The 22,688-nt window shown below is 38.2% G+C and overlaps 1 protein-coding gene across 3 annotated transcripts in view; it reads right to left on the bottom strand.

The window, feature by feature from the left end:
• Nucleotides 1–403: 403 nt before the first annotated feature.
• Nucleotides 404–22,688, bottom strand: part of csmd2 (CUB and Sushi multiple domains 2) — a 280,249-nt gene continuing 257,964 nt past the window's right edge. Inside the window, exons 60-72 of one of the 3 annotated variants that reach the window (XM_023959868.2) lie at nt 20,980–21,159; nt 19,789–19,962; nt 19,416–19,589; nt 18,232–18,305; nt 17,072–17,183; nt 15,365–15,544; nt 11,277–11,354; nt 10,881–11,042; nt 8,653–8,765; nt 7,931–8,018; nt 4,923–5,040; nt 4,500–4,676; nt 404–3,980 (exon numbers count right to left, since the gene is read on the bottom strand). In XM_023959868.2, coding sequence (XP_023815636.1) covers nt 4,517–4,676; nt 4,923–5,040; nt 7,931–8,018; nt 8,653–8,765; nt 10,881–11,042; nt 11,277–11,354; nt 15,365–15,544; nt 17,072–17,183; nt 18,232–18,305; nt 19,416–19,589; nt 19,789–19,962; nt 20,980–21,159 — 1,613 coding nt within the window. In that variant the 3' untranslated portion in view covers nt 404–3,980; nt 4,500–4,516. Of the gene's footprint in view, nt 3,985–4,499; nt 4,677–4,922; nt 5,041–7,930; nt 8,019–8,652; nt 8,766–10,880; nt 11,043–11,276; nt 11,355–15,364; nt 15,545–17,071; nt 17,184–18,231; nt 18,306–19,415; nt 19,590–19,788; nt 19,963–20,979; nt 21,160–22,688 lie in introns of all 3 variants that reach the window. The other 2 variants (XM_078955368.1, XM_023959867.2) reach the window with 2 other exon arrangements.

Genomic DNA, 22,688 nt, shown 5'->3' with positions numbered 1-22,688 from the left:
GATTGATTTTAAATTTCTTTTATTGGTTTATAAACGTTTTCATGGTCTTGGGTCTTCATATTTATCTGATATGATTTTAAAATATGAGCCCTCTGATACCGGCCTTTTGGTTATCCCAAAAGTTAGAGCTAAAACATACGGCAAGGCCTCATTCAGTTCTTACGGACCTAGCCTGTGGAACAGCCTCCCAGAGAGCCTCAGGGCTGCAGAGATTGTTTATGTTTTCAAAGGAAGGCTTCAGACCTACCTTTGTAATCTAGCTTTTAGTAGAATTTTAGGAATTTATTTGATATTTTAATTATGTATGTCCTCTTTTAACTAGTTTTTTATGTGTATGTGTATCATTTTTTAGTCACGCTTAGTCACACTTTTATATGTCTGTTAAAGATTATTTATGTTATTATTTGTTTTTTGTTCTTGTTTTAAATATATTTTAGCTTTAATTTTATTCCTTTTCCATTTTAGTTGTAACTCCTGTGTTTTCCTGAGAGAGATCCTCCAGATCAGTGACTGACCCTTCTCAGTGAATAGGGTCACTGCAGTGGGAACTCCCGGGTCTGAATTTTTTGATCGGGTCTGGGGGGTCCTGTGGTAGTGTACTCCGTAAAATTGGGTGGGGGGTCACTGATGTGGACATGTCCCTATAATATCATTTCCCCACTTCAGGACAAAGCCAGGTCTCTAAGTTCCATCATTTTATCACTTTTCTATCATGCTGTGTATGTATGTGTGTGTGTGTGTGTGTGGGGGGGGGGGGGGGGGGGGGGGCGGCATTGTTTGTGGTGTCATTTGAAAAGTGCTATATAAATAAAGGTTGATTTGAAGGTTGATATCCAACATGGCGTCCAACTTTGTGTACGCAACAAGCTAGCGAAGCAACTCTTGCCAAAATAACTCATTGGTGTAAACAAAGGGATCATGGGAAACAAGTGGAGGCTTACATAGGTGCCAACAGTCTACAACTCAGAGGCAAATTACTAAAGAAATAATGACGCTTTTTTTGTTGGTTTTTTTGGCCAAAAATGGTAAAATCATAATTAAAAGGGATCACTTTAACAGTAGATAAAAGAATATTTGGAGTGGGTCTCATGGGTTAGATTAAAAATCACATTTTTAGCTAATTAAAGCAAGGATATTTGAAAATATTTGCAGTTAAAAGAGTTTCAGACACTTGAAATGCAAATAAGCTGTTTCAATGACTAATTTAACCAAAATGCATTTTTGTGGAGGTTTCTTTGGTTGGAAAAAAAAAGCATCTTAAAAAAAATAATAATAATAACAAAAAACACAATCCAGACATGTAGGCAGGTCTACAAAGTCTTTACACAACCAAACACATGTCTAATAAGCACTTGGCTTTTTCCATAAAAGCCTCTTCTAGAAAGTCAGGAATTTAAGGGTAAGTTGGTCACTCAGGCAGAGATAATAGAGATTTGACCACTCAGTTGAAAACACCTTCTATTTTTCATATCCGACACAAATTATCATAACCCCTGACTCAGTGAGAATGTGATCATGTTTGGAATTCATCAACACAAATGAGCTTCTCAGGCTGAGTTCAGATGCTATGGGGGTTATGTCAAGGCACTATAATGAACACAAAGTGCTTATTATAGACGGGAACAGGTTGGAACCAGTTAATGGAAAAAAAAAAAAGATCTTTTCTTCCAAATGAGCCCTTTTTGAGAACAATTACTGGAATAAACTTAGTCCATTTTACCAATAAGGGAAATAAAATTAGCGGAATGGCCTCCTCCATGCACTTCTAACATGTTTGTTCAATTCCATGTATTATTGTAACAATTGTTGCCTTGGGAAGGAGGGAAGTCAGTCCAAAGTGTCCTAAAAAACTAAGGCAAACAGAGAAATAATGAAATCTTCGAAAGTTCTAGCTTTTAAAGAATCAAACAACAGCACAAGTATGACTAAATATGACAAAAATGTGCTGCTATGGTTGAGAGCAACCTTTAAAGTAACCAAACATTAAAAGCTATTCCAAGCCGCAGTGAGTGACTGAGACACAATGAGGTGACTGTTTTTACTGAGCAGGCTTTCTGAGAGAAATGACGTACTCATCGAAACATCTGTTGCCATGGAGGTCAAATTTGGCTGCGAGTGCCACTTTGCATAATATATACATGAGCAAAAACTCATTTCACCTCACTTTCCCTGCATTTCCAAAGCGCACCAAAAAAGAACAAAAGCCAAAGATTATGGAGGATGCTCGGCGGTGCTTATTTTTGGTCTCTGAAAATCGACACACCGTAATTGAGGATGTGTCAAAATAAGCAACGATGAAGGTAGAATGAGTTCATGGTTTGACAACAAAGCACAGCAAAATAAAAGCTAATTGCAAGTGATGGCTCATTATGGTCCAGTGAAGTTCAAGCACTATTCTAATTGCGCAGCGTTGTCTGCGAAAAGTAATTAGGGAATTGCTCGGAGCAGCATCTTTGAAAATCACACTTCTTTTTTTGCATTCTCTGCACACATGGGTCACAGAATTGTATTATTCTATAATAGTGTTTTGAAACTCAGCAGACATCATTGACAAGATGAGGAAGAGTTCATGCTGATGGATAGGATGACATTTTCCTTCTGTTTTGTCTTAAAAAAAAGAAGGAAAATAAAGAAATAAACAAATGTATTGTGTTACTTTATCTCTTTTACATAAAGAGTATTACAATTAGAGGCATCGTCATTTTTATTCCATATAAGATTTATCATTTTCAATTTAAAGTGTGGGAGGAATCAGTATGCCAGCGACTCCCCTGCTGTTAGAGCGGGGAAACAGCTTTCTGCTGCATTTTTTCTGATGAGCAAGACAAAACACAGAAACATTACTCTTCTTCAAATGGATGTAACTGTCAGAAGTTTTCTTGGAAGGGAAGATGTACAATGTCTCGTACTTTCCTCAGACCGAAAGCACCTTCAATTCAACCTTTTGGGGTGTAGTTGGAACGCTGCTGTCCAGTCTATCAAAGAAAAACTTGGGGATTAAAAGTTGAAGCCGAGGTGTTTTATAGGTTATTCACATGTTTTCTGGATTACATTTTAATTGTCTAGTTTTGCGAGGCTAACAAAGTGGTTCCCTTCATTCAAACAGAGATATCTTAAAACATCCGCAAGCAATTGTTGCACCAATTAGAAAACATCTGTTGGTTTGGATGAAATCTCTGAGGTTACAAAAGCAAAGTGAGTCTGCAGTTGCAGATGTTTGAAGAAATTCATCGACACATACATTCTCCCAGCACCCTCACGGAGTGCTTTTATTTTTTTTTTTTACTTTTTAACCCCTAAAAAGTAAAAAGTAAAGCAGAGAACGTAATGATTAAGTGAGTGTCTCTAATGCTTACTGAAATTTTAATTCACCCACAGCCAGGAACTGGGAGCAACCTTTCAGCAGCTTCAGGAGCAAATGCTCGAAGGAAATGGAATAAATCGTCAAAGATTAAAAAAAAAAAAAAGAGGAGCAGAAAGCTGCAAAACAAAAAGACAAATGAAATGACCTAGTCCAGACGGGTTCTCTCAGACCCACAGAAAACCACCGCGCGGCGGTCTGCCACACAGCCACCTTTGAACAGATCTGTTTGCTACTGGTTCATTTCAGGACTCGCAGTCGGCCGTACCAGTCCCTTCGTGTTCAGGCGGAGAGCGGTGAGAAAAGTCATCCAAACCTTGCCTCCAGCAGTGCTCCTGCCTGCTGCAGGTGCAGATGGAGGCTTTTCTGCAGAATATGGGAAATGATCAAGAAACCATGTAAAGTTCCAGAAAGCCTTTTCTTGTTGACCTTTGAAAAAGGGGGCCTTCGCATGGTTTCTATTTTCCTTTTTTTTTTTGTTTCTTGCAGGAAAGAGCCTCCATCACTGGTTTCCTTAAGGTGTCACAGCAACTGAAATACGTTTTTCATCCTCTGCTCAAAGAACTGGAGTTGTCTTCTGTTGACGGTCAGGCGAGGATGGGGTCTTTTTCTTCCTTCCCTAATTAAATGTAACAGTTGGTGAGTGGATGGAGGGGTAGATATAGTAGAGAAATAAGAAAAAGAAAGGTAATTCATAAGCAAACAAGGAGATGATCAGAAAAAGAGAAAAAAATGTCACAATTAGTGTAATAACATTGAAAATAAACGTTTTTTTTAAGAGACTTTACTCTAATTCCAAAGCTTTAGCTCCAGTTTTGACATTCTTTAAATCAGCGTATTTACTGTAAATACCGGACATTTCGATTATATATATATCCAACCGATTCTGAAGTGGACGAAAGCAGTTTTGTGCTGATAGGCCACACTTTCTACAAGTTCAAGGAGCTTGTTATTTTACTGTCAAAGGCAACATCCCTGGTGATAAAGTGTTAAAACTCAAGTAAGGTCTACAATTCATTTTGTAAAAAAACTATTTTTCCAGGAATCACAGCAGGACAATAAACTGACTGGTGGTTTTATCCTGATCTAGAAACCTGAGGGATGATGTCCAATGATTTAGCTATGGACTGGTTCTTACCTCAGAAGAAGCTGTTGCTATACAGCTGTGCACACTGTGCTGACTGTGAACTCTGTCTCATTGGCCATGATGTCAGTGGGCTGGATGTTGCGGTCATACATTGGGTTCTCAAACGTAGCTCGTCCATTAGTGTTCTCATGGCCCACGTAACCATTGAAAGGAACTTTGGGTCTTCTTCTGCAAATGAGATCAATGAATGAAATGAGCAATAAACAGTGTTATAACCATTGAGTGTATATGAGAACTTCTATGGAGAAATAAAGAGCCATTACTCAGTCATTCTATTTGTCAGAATAACAATTGTTGCTCTGATAAATGATTTTCTATACAATTTTCTATACTATTTGAATTAAAAAGAAAAAGCTTTTCCAAAGTAACTAAGTTTGGATCCGTTCTTGATCATAGTTTGAAAAAATAACTTACCTGTGTTTGTAGAGATACAAAGCGAAGCCTGCAATGATCATGGCTATAAAAGGCACTAGGATGGCTGCTGCCACTGAACTGCTGTTATTGTAGCTGGGGCTGTCTTTGATGGGATCAACTGAAAAAAAACACAAAAAGAATCCAAGTTTCTGCCTTAGTATTTACATTAGGCTAAAGACAATATGTCACACTCTAAGCCAGGGATGCCCAAATCCAGGCCTCCAGGGCCGGTGTCCCACATGTTTTCCAACCCTCCTGCCATTGAAGCTCCTTATTGGCTAAACACAACTTATCCAGGTAATCAACAGCAGACAAGGCAGCGTTTCTGGAAAACTAACAAGAGGCCGGCCCTCAGGGCCTGGATTTGGGCACCCTTGCTCTAAACAATACAATTTAACCCTATTGAACCTTTGGTATTATCTTTGATACATGGATTTATGAGACCCCATCTCTTTAACTTGATCCCCACTTTCCTTACAAACCAATTGTAAAGAATTTGGACCATGTTTTTTGCCCCATAGTTCATCATCATCAACTAGGGGCAGTAAAAGGGCTATTCCTGCTCATTCAAATGGCTGCATCATAAAACTTAAAATTGGCTAAACCTTTCCGGCCAAATGGGTTTTTTAAGTTATTCTTTTTTTTTTTTTTTTAAATAACTACTTGTTTTAATTAAAAAAAATCAAAATTAGTTGATAATTAATTATGTTTATAAAAAATACACCAAGTCAAATTTGTGTGGATCAGATCTGAGACAGTGAGTGAATAAGGTGGTTGTTACCCAATCACCCAATGTATTACAATTTATACCATCTATAATTCATTTTAAAAAAAGATATTACAATTTTTTAATGTGGATGTCATGAAAGGGTTTAAAACCATCTTAATTACGAAAAAAATGATAAATCTTTGTTTATTCTTTTATGTAGTGAGCTTTACAGGGTTAAACTGACCAAAGTTTGACAACTTTTACGTTTGTTGAGGATTGTTGGTACAACAGAATAATAGAGAATCAATGAAAAAGTAAGATTCACAAAAGGAATCGAGAAGTTTTGGCCAACAAAAGCATCAGCAGTGAAAACATATTTTCTTTTAAAGCTTAAATCTTTTTTTGGTTTGTTGTTTTTTCCATGCTTTGGGAATGTCGACCTTTGTTATCGCAACAACGAATCTTTAATAATGGCTTCAAAGGGCAGCAGCTAAAATATGCATCCTCTAAATGTTTGTCTGAGTCTACAAATACTGCAGCGGATGGATGATGGTCCACCTTTTTGGCACCAAATGCCAAAACGTATGAAATAAAGGAGCAAAAAGACAAAGGAGCTCAGTTAAGGGATGCTTTATGAACCCCCGACTGTGAAATGCACAGAAACAAGCAGGTTCGTTCAGGGAAAAGACGCTTGCTGTTCCACCACCTCCAAACATTTCAAATGTTAGCTAATTAAAAAAGACCAGACCTGAATACCCTGGCATATTTATAAGGAAAAGCTGTTTGCATTATTAACAGGGTGAACCATTTTCTCTATAGAGGAACTCGTCTTCTGCTTTTAACTGGCATGCAACTAATTCCAACGTGTCAAACAGCACAAATTCATGCTAAATCATAGCTGGTACAAACCAGTCAATGAAACATGCTAACCTTGAACAGAAAGCCACATATTCCCTGGCATTAGTCTCTTTACTGCTTACATGAGTTAAAAACAACTCCCTGACACATTGCAAAGGATTGTGGGGGGAAAACAGACTGTAATTAGCTGTGAAAGAATGTGAAACCAACAGTTTGTCAACAGTGCACCATGAGGTTTGCGGCAACATTGCAGGAGGTAAAACTATTCAAAGTTAAATTTAGAAAATACCTAAAACAGATAGAAGCTAGATCGCATGAAAACAGTTCTCACAGGAATGACATCAGTTCACTGAGTGAGACTCACAATCTGGGACTGGATGTCCTTCCCAGAGACTTCCAGTGGTTAGATTTCTACGTCTGCAGCTTAAGTTTTTGATTATGAAAAAAGCACATTTTCTTTTAACTGTGATGCATTTTTATCTAAAATTCCGAGTGTTTAACATTTTTCTTGTTACAGGCCATAAATATGAAAAAAGATAACCATATCAGTTTCTTTAGAGTTCTAAATCTCCAAAACAAATTTAACAAACTAAGTGAGTAAAAATCTTTTTCTTTTTCTCTTGTGTTTTTACACAAAATCGTTTCAGTGTCAAATCTGAAATTAGTGTTTTACCAAATGTAATGACTAAATTGTAAAATATGAGTCATGTTGAATACTAGATATTGCAAAATACTACACATTTTAAATCCTAAAAGTAGTGGAAAAAAAGCGATCTAAATTGGAAAAAATACAAGAATTAAGCACTTAAAACGGTTTACTATTTATTTCTTTTGTAAGTGACCATGGTATAAACGGGTTAATGGCCTTCGAAGTATGCATTATCACTTTTTAACGTACGCCGTGGAAGCCTGAACCGTCCAAAGCAAGCGGAGGACAGTTGCTTCCACGAAGTCGGCCATTAACCCTTCCTTAACTTTGCTAGCAAGGGGGTTTCAATTTAGCAGTTGGTGCAGCCGCTTTAAAAAAATAGAGGATGTATTTTTGACCCATGACCAAGCAACTTAACATCAAGAATGAGTCGGATGTAGTGGGGAAAGGTTCATTTTTAAAAATAAAACTTCCTTCACAATCAGATCATAAATAATCTGAAAAAAATGTTTGTATGTTGTGTGTTTTTTTCTTTCTACTTCCAAAGCATAACGAAACTGGACCGGTACCATGCTGCGACCCGGGTATTGGGGTACCACAGATTTAGATTTTGACCAAATCTGTTGATGCTTTTAATATTTTCATATGTGAGCAACGTGATGAAATAAACCTAAAGAAACACATGTTCATAATAACCCTCAAATGATGATCGTCGCTATAAAAGACTTCAGAGAGATCCGAGACTCAAGTACCATTAGTAGGTTTCCATAACCACAAGGGTAGCCCACTCACCCACTCTGAGTAGACCAAACTGGCCAAAGCCTTTTCCTCTGACAAATCCCTGATACACAAAGGAATTGGAGGAAGAGATGTAGGACACCTGAGGAGAGAGAGGACGCGTTGAGAAACACTTTGAGTGTCACATCAAGCCTTTACAAAGGGATGGATCGTCAAAGTGTCAGCAGCTGGGGCAACAAGAATGAAATAAAATGTCAAAGGGAGCGGAGAGGTGTTCTCATGGCTGCTGTTTCATGTGACGTTTTTCTGCTCGAGCACACAAGCGAGCACACTCTGCCGCTGTACGCACAAAAGAGTGTCACACGAAGGAGGAACACCAATTTGCACAAGAACCCCTTAAAAATACTCTTGTGCGGATCTTGTGAAACAGCTCATAAAAGCACACAACGGCGTGCACTGTGACCTGCTTTTTTTTAATTAAATCAGAAGCGTGTGAATTAAAGGTGCCTGGGGTTGGGATAATACTGCAGCGAATAGCAAAGGGGGTCTGCCGAGTCTTGATTACCAAGCAATGATTTAACTGACATTTTAATTAAAGTGAAAACTCTCAGTGGCTCTCCATCTCCCAAGAGTGACAAGGTTAGTGTGTATGAGTTCTGCCGCATATTTCACAATAAAGACACCTGTGAGTGTTTGGATCTGTGAGATGGAAATCTTTGCAGGAAAAATGAAAGGTGCTATGTTAGATTTAGCTTCAGGCTTATACCGGTACTTACATGTCCATCCATGGCCCAGTTGTCCATCTTTAACTTGTTGTCGAAAATCTCCACAGGACCTCTGATCTGGTGGACTTGCAGCAGCAGCTGGGCTTCCTCCTTTTTGTATGTCCCTGTAAATGCCCAAGTCAGAATGCATCGTTTGTCATAGTAAACTTGTTATAAGTTGGCCGATCCTGCCTTGGAAAAAGAGGAAATTATTATCGGTTTGGTTTGCTTTCACATTAAAAACTTTGGAGAGAACCAAAAGACAAAAAAAATAGAAACAAATAATAATAATAACTAATTGACTGATAAATCCTGCAGTTTCAACAGCTGGTCACTTAAGGAAGTACCTGCTAGCTCCAAAAAGCCAAAATCGTATAGACTTTTATAGATAAATAAACAGCTATTACTCAGTTACTCCACTGGTCAGAATAACTATTCTTTGTCCATTAGCTTTTTTAAATATCTTCTTGATAATCCTTATTGACTTCATTATAATTTTTATGTATTGCAAGGTATTCAAGTTAATGGCCAATCAGATGCCTCAATAAAAGTACAGTATGTGATCTTATGTTGAATATTTGCAACGTTTGATTGATATATTCTCCCGAGTTTGTTTTCAAGTGGTAGGGGTGTCGACTACCAACAAGCTCACCCCTGATTGGGGAGAATGGTTGCCATATAAATGTTGACTCAGTCCGACACGGACCAATCAAAGCTTACTGATGTCGCCTGGCTCCAACATGGTGGTGTACATATCGCAAAAAAATGGCAACTGAATTGGCTTCATTTGATTTGGAAGTGGAAGTAAACCATGAGTGATGTCATACTCAGTTTAGTTCTCTTAGACAGTCAATGACTGACCAGGAAATAAAAAATAGAAGAAGATTGGCTCGTCCTATCTCCACATACAGCACACGTGTACTTTTTGGTGATTTACACTTGCTCAGATTTGAGTATTTATTTTCTCACCTCTCATAATGTGCAGCAATATTATCATGCCTTCCCTCAGTTCTAATGCTTTGTTCACGCCATACGTGATTCGCCTGGCAAATTTGCGTCCGCCACCTCAGTTTAGCTGCTCAACACTCGTCCAAAGGTTTGTTCATAAACCTGCTGCTCCCACTAAGTTTTATCCTCCTTGCTGATGTTTAGAGATCAGGTTTATTTATTTTGAAGAGCTCTAGAGAAGCATCAATGATAAACGTCTAGGTTCATGAGATCATTCAGAGATTCCAACACTACGGATGAGCTTCATGATCTACTGTACTGCAGGACCATGATGGGTGCTCTTAGCACTACTTCCTTCTCTGTTTGACGGCTTGCCGTCCAGCAAGAGTCCAAGGAGGGAAAAAATGCTAATAATAATAAAATTGAAGGACCTCTTTCTTTATTCTCTCGATGGTAAAAAAAAAATATATATATCTTAAAGTTTGAGACGTCACTGGCCAAGACTGAGTTCCTGATTGGTTAACACAACGCAACTTCTTCGCCTAGGTTCAAATATTTGAACTGTGGACACATCGCGCCATGTGGCAAAAATTTTGATGTGTGTCAAACATGCTCCTCTGTTGCTCCATTACTTCCACGCCATCCCAGATGCACTTCTGCAAGAGAATCATGCCACGGCAAATGCTCAAAATGCAACGCAGGACCCGTCGTCACATCTGTAAATTTGCCTCAACATTAAAACTGGATCGCCCCGCCACGGAACCACATTCCGTGTCAAAGTAGCTTTAGTTCAACAAAAGTCTACAAAGCTCTTTCTTACTAAAAAAAACTATTTAAATGTAGGCAAGTAATTAATAGTGTTGAGGGAGTGTGAAAAAAATAGGTGATTTAGATGTTCTCTGATGGCTCAGTGAGGTGAAAAATTATTTTCTTGAGTCAAGAACAAAACCAAAGGTCCTCTTTTTTTTCTTCTTCAAACATATAACCTTCTCTGCTTACACAATGAGTACAATTAAAGCACAAGATTTTTCTTTCCCAATAGTAAATCATTTGTTTGTGGTAAGCACCACTCATCACAGATGTGTTTTTTTTTGTTTTTACTGAATTACACAGATATTGTATCTAATGCAGAATCTGAGGTTCGATTTGTGCAGGAACCTTAACAATTTCTGTTTTTCTACCTTTATCTTGAATTCACATGATGAATCTGATTTAATAAATCAAAAAACAGTCAATAATTCATTCTGTTAAATAATAAAAAACTTCACTAAACTAGGCTTTGGAATACCCACCTGTCAGTTTGAGTTCAAGTCCTCTTCTATCCATGAGTGTCCCGTTAACCCGATTGCTAAGGGGTTCAAAGGCAGTGATGCTCAGCATGGCTGGCTGCTTCTTTCCCAGATACTCATAGGAGCCCGTCCAGAGGGAGTTCTTAGCAAAAACCCCACTAGGAACTAAAATGAAGAGGAAAAGCACGCATACATAATCAAGTCCTCTTTTTTTCTAAGTCTGACTGAAATTAAGCTGTTTTACTTAAAGATACAAGGAAAGGTAAACTTTTGAGGGGAAAGGCATCAGCAGCAGGAGGTTCTAGGTCAACATTAACCTCTACAGACAGTCCTTAGAAAGATCTATTCTAAAATAAGTGCCTTTCTCATTTGAATACTGATTAATGAGAGCATAACTACCTCTTTTACCTGGCAGTTTGGAGGGGGGCTCCTGCACAGGCCCCACAGGGCTTTTTTCAATCTTCCCACGATTATCAGCTGGAAAAAAAAAATTAAATACATAAAAAAATTAGAAATCGGGATTGGAGTTAGGGCTACAAAGAGACATAAAAACACACCAGATAAACAGATTTCAATATGATGTCAGTAAAGCAAATAATAATAAGAAAGAATGGACTTGGAGACCCTGTTTTCAGGATCCAGTCATGGACAAGATGAACAAGGTTTGTCATGTCCCACTTAAATACGTGTTCAAAAAAGCAGCATAGAGACCTTATCAAACTTGAAAACGTGTTTGTAAATGTTTTGTATTAATTTTACAAACTTAGTTTTGGGGTTTATTTGTGTAATGCTGTCTTCGCACCAGGCTTGTGATGCCTGCGTTCAAGAATATGCGTTTAGCCCATGCTGTTCACACACTGGACGAGAAGGGAGGGGCTTCCTTTTTTCTACTGTTTACTATTACATGTCCACCACACAGTTGGAAAAGGCTTGTTAAGAAATCTCAAAGTGGTGTACATTTGGTGAATTTTTCTCCAGGTTTTTCTCTTTCACAGCTCTATTTCGATAATAAAAGACGTCATAGAATTCCATTCGGACACAAACCGCAATTATTTATTTCTCCATCATGATCGATTTTCAAACGGTTGGTACTTCTGTAAATTAAAAAGGGACACCATCAATATGTCACTACCAAATCCAAGTCCAAATCCATCCATCCATCCATTTTTAGAACCTGCTGAATTCCTCTTGAGGTCACGGTGCCACCAAAGCCTAACCCTACTTTTGGGCGGTACACCCTGGACAGGTTGGCAGTCTGTTTCAGGGCCACACAATCACATTCCCACCTAAGAGACCATTTAAGAATATCAATGAACCCATAAAGCATGTTTTAGGACTGTGGGAGGAAGCCGGAGTGCTCAGAGAAAACCCACACAAGCATGTGGAGAACTAGCAAAGATCACACACAATGGTCCCAGCTGGGATTTGAAACAGAACAACTGCACCATCATGCAGCCCCCAACAGGAGATTTTGATAGATAAATCTATTTGACATTGGAATTCACCTATCAGCATTTTTTTTTATTGTACTCTGATTTTCTTTAGTGTTCTGTTTATGCTAACAACTACATGAGGCTTTTTAAACTCAGATTTCATAATTTTTTACTGTATTTTTAAGGCTGTTTTGTGAATAACCGGAAATAGTCATTGCATTTCTAACAAATTCAGTAGGAAAGTGCAAAACATGCCCTATGCTTGGGGCAGGTTGAGACCCATAATGCATTCTTAAAGCACAGTCCCCTCAGGGATGTTGCTATCATCACCTCCCGTCAGAAAGGAATAACCCCGGTAGTGAAAGCCAAGTCCGCTCAGACAGGAACTGACTCGTGTTTGGAAACGCCACCCAAAAGGGCCCTGTAGGCTTACAGCTAAACCAGAGTCTTACTTTCACGGCATCTATGAAGAGACTTTAATAATGCCTTACAGCTCGCAGGAGGCCGCGCTGATGACATCACAATAGTAAACTCACGCCAACGCAGGTAAACCGAATGAGGAGGGCTTTACTCCGAGGCACAAAGACGGGTATACAATTGGTAGTTTATGAGCAGAAAGAAAAAGTTACACAGATACACACTCTCCTATAGCTTTAGACTTTATTAGCTGTCAGTCTTCTGAGCTGCCCTTCCATCACTGGGCCCACAGGTACTGTTAATGCCCTGAATGTTCCAAAGCCAGGGATCTTTTTTTCGCCTTAACTCTGAGTGCTAGGCTCTTAAAAAATACCCATCATCCTGTGTGTTTGAGCAACCGGTTGACAAACAATCCCTCACATGGATATGAGCTGGTATTAACAGACCACGGCTGCTGATGTGAGTCGATTCCTCCATTTTTCATCCCATTGTTTTTAGGTCAGTGCTCTGTTTAGTCCTAAAGACAGTCCATTTGTCCTGCTGGACATAGTTAACAAAGCCTTGTCATTTATAATGGGTACTTCTGCTAAGCAAATCAATGGACAGCATTGGCCCAATCAAGCTAATATGGAGCTTTGTATTTCTGTGAGTGTTAGACGCTGAAGCTGCATGGTGACTGGGAAATCCTGTGTTTGCGATAATACAAGCTATAAACCATGTTCCATAAAAGGCGGAAAACGTCAAACACAATAAAGATTCTATTGATAGAAGAAATCCCATTTCATAAATAAGGTTGGATGTTTACATGCAGGCTCACATGGTTGCATTGCTCTCTATTTAATGCCTTGTTGAGCCGCTGTGGCTCATATTTTATGTTCAGTTAAGCAGTAAACTTTTATCTTTCAGTTGCTTTAAAAACCTGTAAACTTTAAATGCAATCATCCACATCACTTCATTTGCTGTTTTTCCCCCTTTTTTCTAGGTGGTTTGATGGTAGCTTCCAGCATCTGCAGCAATCAAACACATTCTCCTTTTTTTCTCCAGTAAAAATGAAGGAGAGCCCAGAGTGATCCAACACTGCGACCAGCAATCTGCAGCTCTGCATTTATCCAAATGAATACCTTTGTTGATCTTTGCCAAATGGCTGTTTTAACTTCAGCTCATAGGAACTGTTAGGATAAAAAAGGCAGGAGCATGGAGAGGGTTGGGTCTTTAATCACAGCTTTTTGTTTGCTCGATTACCCAAAAAGTGCCAAACTGAGATTTGTGGAGCTTTGAGGGAAGCTGAAATGTAAAAAAAAACAGCAAGAAGTTGGTAAATTTGGGGGGAAAAACAGAAAAAAACGAACCAACCTTTGTTGACACGGAGTGCAGCTATCATTGTGCCATTCTCTCAGTTTTGTTTTTGAGAGACATGAGACCGACTGCTTATTCGGCAGCCAAGAAAATACTAAACTGATTTGAAAAAAAAAATCCATACATAGAAGATATCAATTTTTCTAAAGAAACATGAGCAAAAAAAACATACTTGAATGTAAATATATTTTTCTTTATGCATTTTGGGTTTTAATGATCATTTTCTACTTTTACAGTCTTATGTATCTCATCACGGAAAAGTGTTTGCCTTTACATTTGGATCTTTAGAGATGATTGCCACATCTTTTCTTCATTTTTTTTTTATTTTAAGTCTGTCATTTCCCATTATTTACAATTATTGATTTATCCAGTGGTAGGACTGCAAATTTAATTATGTATTCAAACATATCTGATTGCAAATTACATTTTTGAAAAGCAGTAGGTCTGAAAAAAAAAGAGAAGATTAATATTGTTGACAGCAATGAAAAAACTTCAATCAGAAGTTATCAGGGATAATTTGAGGAAAAAGATGCATTTTTTTGTACCAAATCTTGATCTCCTGTTGTTAAATCTGATTTATATCATTTTCTAACACAGAATAATTGGAAAAAAATAAATTCTATTAGTTATTCACAAAAGTTTAATGAAAAAAGAAAAAAATGACATTGCTTAATTTTTTCTATCATAAGTTCTTATGGAGGCACAAGCTGCAAACATCCTGTTAAACATGAATGATAAAACATCAGCAGCTACTGAAAAAGAGACTGTCGCCTTTAGGTGCCAAACAATCTGCTTCAGTCTTCACATGTACTGACAGAGAGATTATTACATTTAAAGATACAATATTTAAAAATGACTAAAAGAATTGCTGAAGTTCATTTTTTTGACATGCAAATATACCCAGTTGATATACATATTTTTGCTTTTTTGTGACACTATTCTTAAGAAATATTTGGTTTTATTTTTGGCGTAAATTTTCAACAACAATTTGGTGATTTTTATGTTACAATCTGTTTGCTTTTAAATGTATTCAACTAAAATCAACAGAGCGTAATGTTTAATATTCAAAAAGTTTCTGATCCTTAATTCTGTATATAGTTGTGGAAACAATGTTGCTCAATGTTGCAGAAAAGACTCTTCACTATTTAAATTTCTCTTTCTTTTTTTGTGTAAGGAGAAAACAAAACAAATGTAGCTAAAGGAATATTAGGTTGAATATGGTTGCTTGTAATTCTATAAGTCTCTATTCATGTCCAATGTCCATTGCTAAAAAGCATGTACCTGCACATAGTGGTGCTTTCCCTGACCAGCTGCCATCAGATCTGCAGGTTCGGTGTTCTGACCCTCCAGCCAGGTAGAAGCCAGGCTGACATGTGTAGATCAGTGTGTAACCAAGCGACGGCAGTTCGATGGCTTTCACATCAGATTGGGCTGGCAGTTCTGGCTGGCTGCAGTGGTGGGCTGAGAAGGAATTCAGAGACAAAAGATATTAGAAAATGAATTTAAGAGGAAGAATCGAACATTTCAGACATTATGAAGAGTACAGGTGAAGTGAACGACAAAGCTATTTGCATTGGTGAAGAGCCTTGAGGAAATTCATGTGACAAGGGGTGTAGGAAAAAAATCCATTCGGGCGATATGTCCCAATATTTTCATTTAGCGATATTTGTATTGATTTAAAATTCTGTCAGGAAGATTTTTTTTAATTTTTTGGGCGTCCTTCATTTTTTTTTTCTTTTACTGAAAAATATTTATATGTACTCAACATATACTGTGTATATCTTGACTGTTTCCTTTAAGAACAAATATATTTTAAGTTACTAAAATAAAAGCACTATGAATTTACTTGGGAAAAATGGTTTATGAGATCCAGTTGCAGGGCTTAACATTTTGATAATTAAATAAAATGAATTTTACCATTTTATTACAATGAAAGGCGTATTAATATAGAGGTAAAGTTTGTTCATAAGTTGTACTCTTTTTTTTTTTTTTTTTTTTTTTTTCTAACTTGTTCTGTCCAACAGCTGAGCAAACAGATTAGAGCTGAAGGCTTTTTGTGTTGAACAGGTTTTACTATCACAAAAAGAGGTTATATAGCTTCAAGAAACTAGAGTGTAGATTTGTATAAACCCCTTTTTGTCGTATTATTTTTTATTTATTTGTTAAATTTAGTGTGTGTGGGGAGGGAGAGGGGAAGAATGTGAGGGGAGGGTGGAAGAGAGTAAAAGGAAGAAAGGAGAAAAAGTGGGGGATACAAGCACTGATTTGACTAAGTTATTAATTTAAGCTGTAACAATTATACCAGATCTGCTGGAAAGACGAATGTTACATCAAAGGTGAAAATCTGACACTAAGATGAGCGAAAAAAAATCTGTCCATCAATACACAGTAGGTAAGGAGGAGGGATGAAGCAGACAGGGAGCAGTGTGGCAGTGTGCACGTGCACGTGGGGGTGGAGATACATGCATGCTGCCGACGTGAACCGTGTGTTCATAAAGGGAGCCAGATCCTACCCAGCCAGACCAGCCAGACCAGGAGAGGGGAGGAGAGCCCCCCAGGCCAGAAGCCCCCCCAGCATCCGGACCCAGGCAGCCCGGGAGGGGAGGAGGAGGGGACCGCCCACCCCACCAGCCAGGCACAGAGAGGGCCCCCCTACAGGGGCCCCCCCAATGCCCAGAGGCACAAGCGAACCCAGTGTCCGGCCCCCAGGCCACAAGACAGGAGCGCTTAAGTTGTATAAGTTGTACTCTTAAAATAAAATAAAAAGTGTTCTGATACAATATTGTGATATGTTTTGTATCGTGGAACGCATATCGGGATACGTATCGTATCACCACACTCTTGCTGATGCAGACCCCTACAAGCAACAGTGAATGTCAGAAGCAAGTATCAGGCCCTGAATTAATCCAAATAATTCTTTCTAATCAAGCAGACGATGTACCTTTTTTTTTTAACTTTTTATTTCCCATGAGCCCACTGGGTTCTTACCGATGCACTCAGGCTGAAAGCCGCTCCAGGTCAAGTTGGGCTGACATGTGCGTGAAATGGAGCCCTGCAGTAAGTAGCCCTTCCTGCAGTTGAAGAACACAGTGCTGCCGATCTGGAGAAAACACAATATAATGAGGATTGGAGGCAGACAGCAGACAAAGACATAAAAATCTTTATGTTAAAAAATGGGTTGGAGGTTTCTATCTCTTCAACTACTGAATTTTTATCTCCACTGTCATCCATATGCATGCACAGAATAGGAAATTCTGCCTTGTTGGTCAATTATAGGCCATTAGTGACATACAGTTAAGATAACTTTGACTAAATTGCATGACCAGGACACAATTAGTTTGAGTAGATAATAAATGTTAAAAATTGCTTTATTTATTTATTTTTTTTTTTATGTAGCCCCATATTTTTTAATTGGTTTAATAGTAAGAAATATGTTTTTTTAAGGAATTCAATGTGTCATTAGCTGCATGAAAGTAATCTGGTCATTTTAGCTTTTACATTTTTGGCATTTAAAATGACTTATCAAAAATGTTGTATTATTTTTAGAATAAAGGGAAAATTTCATCATTTGCATTTAAATGGTAGATGGTGTATACTTTTATAGCGCTTTCCTACCTTCTTAAAAGGCCCAAAGCGCTTTAGGGTCACAGTCCTATTCTCAAAGACACATTCACACACTGATGGCGACTCCACTGCAGAACTGTGGCGCCAACCTATAACCACCGGGAGCAGTGCAGCTCAGTGTGTAGCCTAAAGGTAAAAAGGTGACTGCTCTACCTCTGCAATATGGCCAAATAAAACTCTGTAAAAACTGGACCTGCCCTTTTTTGTTACGTGAGTGATTAACCCGCAGCCTGAGAGTTTTACTGATTTCAGTGTCAGCTTCGGATTCTTCGAGTTTTTTCGTTTTGTTTTGTTTAACTGACAAAAAGAAAACATCAGTGTTGTCTAGTACTGGATTTGTAGAAAGAGCTGAGTGGCAGCAAGTTTCTATATATAATATTATTATTATTCTATAATAATAATAAAAATCTCAATATTGCAGAAGTCATCAATTAAATTCTGAATCAAGGAACTGGCTAAAATAGCTACACTGAATAAAAATTTTCTGGATTAAGTGAATTTTGTGTATGTCCATTTTTTCACACCTGAAAGCCTTGGCTGTTGTTCTGGTTTCCAAATAAAGGAGTGCTAGGATCACTACAGGTAGTGTGACTGGGATCTGAAAAACACAACAGTTCTGATTAATGAAAATCTACAAAAAAAAGTCAGGAATATTTTTACTCAAGACAGGAAAACATTTCAGTCACTGCCAAGCCTTCTGTCCAAAACTGATACATGACTATTCAATTCAATCAATATTATGGGTTCTTTCCTACTATTGTAGTATGTTAACATTCTTTAATGAGATTAATGTCAAATGTGTTCAAATAACAAACGAATTCATGAAGCAAAGCTCTGGGGTAATTTCAATAAAGAAAGTCTTCTAGTTTGGGTTGTCACATCATGTGCCCCAAAATCAAATAGGCCTTCACTTTGAACCAATAGCTTAATGGCCCGCCTTAAATTCACAAAAGATTTTTCTCTTTATTCTTATCCAGTAGTCCCCAACCCCCGGACTGCGGATCGGTACCAGTCTGTTGGACAGTTGGTATAGGACGGTAAGGGGGAAAAAAACATGACCTTTTCATTTCATTTTTTAATCCAATTCTGTCGGATTGGTCCAATTTGGTCACATGTTGAAAATACATCCACTACTTTCTTAAAGCGGCTACTTCAATCCCTTAATTAAAACCCCCAAACCAGCAAAGCTTATAAAAAACAAACCTATTTGGAAAGTTTCTTTTGGCAAAATTGAGCCAGAGGTGAAACAGAAGAAAAGCCTTCAACTTCAAAATAAAAGAAATCTGCATTCAACAGACAAAAATCAGGAGACTTTACTCCAAATATTAATTTATTGTGATGATTGTTTCCACAATAATACTGCAGTATATTCAGCAACCGACTGTCTAATATTAATAAGATGCTGCTAATAATGTTACTCAAACAGTGGATTCCTGTTTTTGCTATTATATTTGTTTTATACCATCTTTGTCACATTTTAATGGTTTCTAAATTAAATCTAGTATACAAAGAAAGTTTAAACCAGCTGAAGGTATATTACAGAGGGTGAAGATAAACGTCACCCTCAAAAGTCTAGGTAAATTGGAAGCTAAAAAATATATATATTGGACGCCCATTTCAGCGTTATACAGGACAGCCCATAAAAATGTTGTTTGACATTAGACCAGTCCGTTACGTTTGCGAAAAAAAACAAACATGATAAAAGTACCTATGCAAGATGGCTGAGTGCCACTCCATGTGCCGTCATACTGGCAGTATCTTCTGGCTGAGCCAACCAATACAAGGGGGTGGTTGCAGGAAAAGGACACAGACGAGAGATAATTGAAACCACGGTCTTCTCTACGTCCATGAGCTGGTGTCCCGGGGTCCCCACAGAAAACAGCTGAAGTAGAGCACAGAAGATCGGAGGGCAAAGAAGTGAGGTGACCCATTCGAAATGTTCTAATTTAAAAAAAAAAAAGGTTTTGCAAGCCTTGCAAGAGGTTAAAAGAAATCCTGCATTTATTGTATGGACTATGAAGTAGATAACAAGACAAAGAAGAGTGTAAGGTAATTTCAAATTTTAGCATGGTGCCACTTACGGAAACACTGTGGCTTCTCTCCGCTCCAGTTCCCGTTGCCCTGGCATGTTAACACAGTGGGCAGGGACAGCTGGTAGCCCTGGTTGCAGGAGTAACTAATGCTTGAGCCCCAGGTGAAGTCCGTACCAACAACCTGTCCATTGGGGATTGTGGGTGGTGGACCACAAACAATTGCTACGATAAAAAAAAGCAAAGACAGGACAAAAAAGATGAGAAGTCTTATCTGATGCTACATCCAGTAAATGGGTTCAGAGGTACTCTCACTGAGCACTTTAGTAGGCACACCTGTTCAACTGTTTCCTTAACGCAAGTTTCTTATCAACCAATAACATGGCAGTAACTCAGTGCATTTCAGCATATAGACATGGTCATGATGATCTGCTGCAGTTCAAACTGAGCATCAGAATGGAGAAGAAAGGTGGGTGACTGAACGTGGCATGAATGTTGGTGCCAGATGGGCTGGTCTGAGTATTTTAGAAACTGCTGATCCACTGGGATTTTCACCCACAACTTTCTCTAGTGATTACAAAGAATGGTCTGGAAAAGAGAAAACATCCAATGAGAGGCAGTTCTGTGGGTGGAAATGCCTTGGTCAAAAGAGAACGGCCAGACTGGTTCCAGCTGATAGAAAGACAACAGAAACTCAAATAACCACTGGATAGAACCAAGGTCTGTAGATGAGTCTATCTCTGAATGCCATCATAGACATGCAGCCGAAAAAACTGCAACAACTACTTGATGCTATCAAATCAGTATGGACCAAACTCTATGAGAAATGTTTTCAGCATCTTGGTGACTCTATGCCACCTAGGATTATGGCAGTTCTGAGGACAAAAGGGGGTCCAACCTCATACTAGCACAGTGTACGTAATAAAATGGCTGGTGAGTCTATGTTGTTGTGTTATTACCTTCATAAACGTTCATTACCTGAGATATTGGTGGCAACTCACAAATAACACATGCTCACTGTCATAATGTAACTGTTGTCTTGAACAACGGGAATCAGCTGATTCTGGCGCAAAAATATCTAACACATTGCTAAAATAAAGTGTTGCATAACAGAGCAAAGCTGCTTTCCTTTGCTTCAGAATCCACTGTAACAATTGAAGAGTTAAAGTAGTGAAAACATTGTCAACACTGGAGCTAAAGGTGTCTTGTTAAAGGGTCAAACCTCATGCAATGTGATCATACCTTTACAAAGAGGTTTGGTGCCATTCCAGGTGCGATCCTTGGTACAAATGAGAGTGGAAGCTCTGTCCGCATCCATGGTAAATCCAGGGGAACACTGGAAACTGACTGTGTGGTTGTATGAGAAATCAGTTCCAAATCTCACTCCATTGGCCGGCACTCCGGGATCACCACAGTTGATAACTGCCGGTTACAGTTTTTGGGACAAAAAACAAAACAAAACACGTGGTTAACATAACTCAGAAATGTCAGTGCATAATGCTTTCCTTATGGTGTCTGTAAAAATGTTTTTAAATTCTATTCCGATAGCTCAAGAAATAAAACAATACAATGCAATTAAGAAGCAGTCCCTTCATGATGCCATCTTAAAATACAAAGATGTGAAATGCTAATTAGTTAACAGATGGAGTCTTACAGTTAATGAAACAGCTAGCACCTATTCCATGCTTGAAGAAATTAAAAACTAGACTACAGTGTTATGGAATAATATCTTCCAAAATTATTTCACACACAAATTATACATGCTTAGATAGATAGATAGATAGATAGATAGATAGATAGATAGATAGATAGATAGATAGATAGATAGATAGATAGATAGATAGATAGATAGATAGATAGATAGATAGATAGATAGATAGATAGATAGATAGATAGATAGATAGATAGATAGATAGATAGATAGATAGATAGATAGATAGATAGATAGATAGATAGATAGATAGATAGATAGATAGATAGATAGATAGATATGCATATATTTTGCATGTTTAAACATAACTCCATGCAGATTGAGGAAACTAGGCCTCTTGAAAGCACTGACCAAGCAAAGACTATAATTTTCCTTTAGACTGGTAAGTTTGTGTAGTGGAAACCCAGTCACTAGGATATTATTTATACTTGAACAATTCTGCTGTTCCTGAAATCCCCATAGATTCTCTCTGTGTAGAACATTCTTAGATAATGACCTATAATTAATCTACTGATGCAGAAGATAGTAGAATTTAAACTTGACAAATTATGCCCAAAATGGTCTGGAGAGGCCACTACAACGATGTGAGTGAAGACGGTCTTCCTAAAGTCACAAAACAGATTTAGTCACACATGCTATGCTCCATGCTCTATTGACACAAATGTGCTTTGCACAACTGCTGCAACGAAAACAATTTAATGTCTATGGCTTGCTGACTTCAAAAATCCAAAAGTGTCTTCTGGAAAGTTTTATCATGTCCACTCGGAACCAAGTGACCCTTATTTGCTGAGGTCCCCTGGCTCTCTACAGTAGCTTCAATTATTTGCAACACAATGATAAAAAGCTTTCAGACCTCTGCTCTGTTAAAGACAATGACTTGAACCCATTTCTATCTGCTATCACAGGAAATGACACAATCCAATCTTTGCTAAATAAGTTCCAATCACGGTTTTAACTTGTCTTAATGGCCACTTTTCTTTAGCCTCCAGTTTAGCCGTGGCCTTTTTTGAGGAGTTTTCTCCACATTTTCAATGATCTGTATTTTCTAAAAGCACTTGAACATTCTAAAGCTTCACACCGCCCTCAGCAACATGTATTCAAGCAAACACTTCCAAAGAAAAGTCAGTGTAAACAAGTTTTTCAGGCTAGGCAAGTTTTTAAGACTGCTATGATCATTTTTGGGCTCTACCTGCACGCCAAGTTCAATGGCCACACACTGGCAGCTTAACCAAGTCAGTCT

The sequence above is a fragment of the Oryzias latipes genome, chromosome 11 (genome assembly GCF_053564925.1).
Source record: "Oryzias latipes strain Hd-rR chromosome 11, Olatipes_Hd-rR_3.1".
NCBI lineage: Eukaryota > Metazoa > Chordata > Actinopteri > Beloniformes > Adrianichthyidae > Oryzias > Oryzias latipes.
The sequence above is the reverse complement of the archived record's forward strand: the minus strand, read 5'-3'. Positions and strand labels throughout refer to the sequence as shown.